The sequence below is a fragment of the Volvox carteri genome (assembly GCF_000143455.1).
Source record: "Volvox carteri f. nagariensis unplaced genomic scaffold VOLCAscaffold_39, whole genome shotgun sequence".
NCBI classification, from domain to species: domain Eukaryota; kingdom Viridiplantae; phylum Chlorophyta; class Chlorophyceae; order Chlamydomonadales; family Volvocaceae; genus Volvox; species Volvox carteri.
Genome location: NW_003307582.1, coordinates 962,773 through 964,477, shown reverse-complemented (window position 1 = coordinate 964,477; position 1,705 = coordinate 962,773). Strand labels below are relative to the sequence as shown.

The window sequence follows — 1,705 nt, the reverse complement described above, 5'->3', positions numbered from 1 at the left end:
GACTCGGGCATGTTTAACTATGCATATGCTTAGATGTATGAAAATGTGGGATATGGATATGCTTAGATGTATGAAAATGTGTGCGATACAGCTGCGAAACAGCCGCAATGCACATTTGTACTTGTTGTTTGACTGGTGACCAAGCGGGCCTTATACGGCAAGCCCGGTTTCCAGCCCCGGTCTGCGCCCGAAAACATGCTAATTTACGCTGAAATATCGTTCGGTTTTCTCCGAAAATGCCTTCAAAATGCTTCGGTGGGGCCCCCGAAAAAATGCTCCAAAAGGCCCCAAATCCGTTCGGGATGCTCCGGGGCGCACTAATTTTCCTTTCGGGCAAAACGGAAAAGTCTCAAAAAAGTTCGGGCCCGAATCGGGGTGAAGAACCCTGCCTCGATGGCTTTCTTCTCAGGGTTTCCCCCCCTCCCTCCCTGCTGCCCCCTCCTCCCCTTTTTGGTTTCAGAGCTCCTGGATTTGGATCCGCTCCCCCTGGCCGCCCTGCGCCACCCCGCCTACGAGGCGCTGTACGGCGGCCGCTTCACGCACTTCAACCCCATCCAAACCCAGGCCTTCCACACGTTGTACCACACGGACGAGAATGTGCTGCTGGGGGCACCCACCGGGTCGGGTGGGTGGGTGGGTGGGGGCCTGCGTGTCGCTGTGTGTATGTGTGTACGTGTGTATGTGTGCTTGCGTATGTATGTGTATGTATGTACGTATGTATGTGTGTCCTTCTGTGCTACTAGTGGTGGTGATTTGCATTGAGGCTGATTCGTACGAGTCAGGATGTTACAGCAGTAGGCCATGGTAGCATGCATGTCCTGATTTTCCATCTTACCGCCCTACTCCTCACACCCCCACACACATGCATACATACACATGCATCACACACATATGCACACACCCGTTTCTCCTCCCCCCCCGGCCCCCCGTTCCAGGTAAGACCATCAGCAGCGAGCTGACCATGATGCGGCTGTGGAGCGCCCACCCGGGTCACAAGGTCATCTACGTGGCCCCGCTCAAGGCGCTGGTGAGGGAGAGGATGAGCGACTGGGGGGCCAGATTGTGTCCGCTGCTGGGCAAGAAGATGGTGGAGCTGACAGGTGGGCTTGAGGGGGGGCAAGAGGGGGGAAGGGGGCAAGAGGGGGGGGCAAGAGGGGGGGGAGAGGGGGGAGATACTGATGGTGTTGGTTGATGCGTTGGGGGGTCGTCACCAGCCAATGGTGGGCGGCGCACTTGTGTATCATGCATGTGTGTATGTGTGTATGTGTGTGTATGTGTGTGTATGTGTGCACCTTGCGATGCGATGTGAGACTATCAGCCTGCACCTCCGCAACACCACACCACCACCACCACCACCACCCTGTGTGGGCCTCCTAACCCCCCCCCCCAGGCGATTACACACCTGATCTGCGGGCGCTGCTGGCGGCGGACATCATCATCTGCACTCCGGAGAAGTGGGATGGCATATCCCGGGCCTGGCAGACACGAGGATACGTCAAGAAGGTGTGTTGGGGGGCAGGAGGGGGGCAGGAAGGGGGCAGGAGGGGGGCAGGAGGGGGGTAAAGGTGTTCCGTACATGTCCTGGTGATTAATTCTTTTCATTCTTCCCCCTCCGCCGCCTCCTCCTCCCCCGCCTCCTCGTGGTTCGTCTTTCCCCTCCTCCGCTGCCTCGTCCTCCTCCTCCTCCGCCTCCTCCCCCTCCAGC

The 1,705-nt window shown here is 58.1% G+C and overlaps 1 protein-coding gene across 1 annotated transcript in view; it reads left to right on the top strand.

Annotated features, from left to right (window-relative positions):
* Window positions 1–1,705, top strand: part of VOLCADRAFT_30109 (uncharacterized protein) — a gene marked incomplete at both ends in the record, with an annotated part of 16,012 nt that overhangs the window by 9,286 nt on the left and 5,021 nt on the right. The window contains 3 exons of the mRNA XM_002953962.1: window positions 348–625; window positions 936–1,100; window positions 1,391–1,507. Coding sequence (XP_002954008.1) covers window positions 348–625; window positions 936–1,100; window positions 1,391–1,507 — 560 coding nt within the window. The remainder of the gene's footprint in view (window positions 1–347; window positions 626–935; window positions 1,101–1,390; window positions 1,508–1,705) is intronic.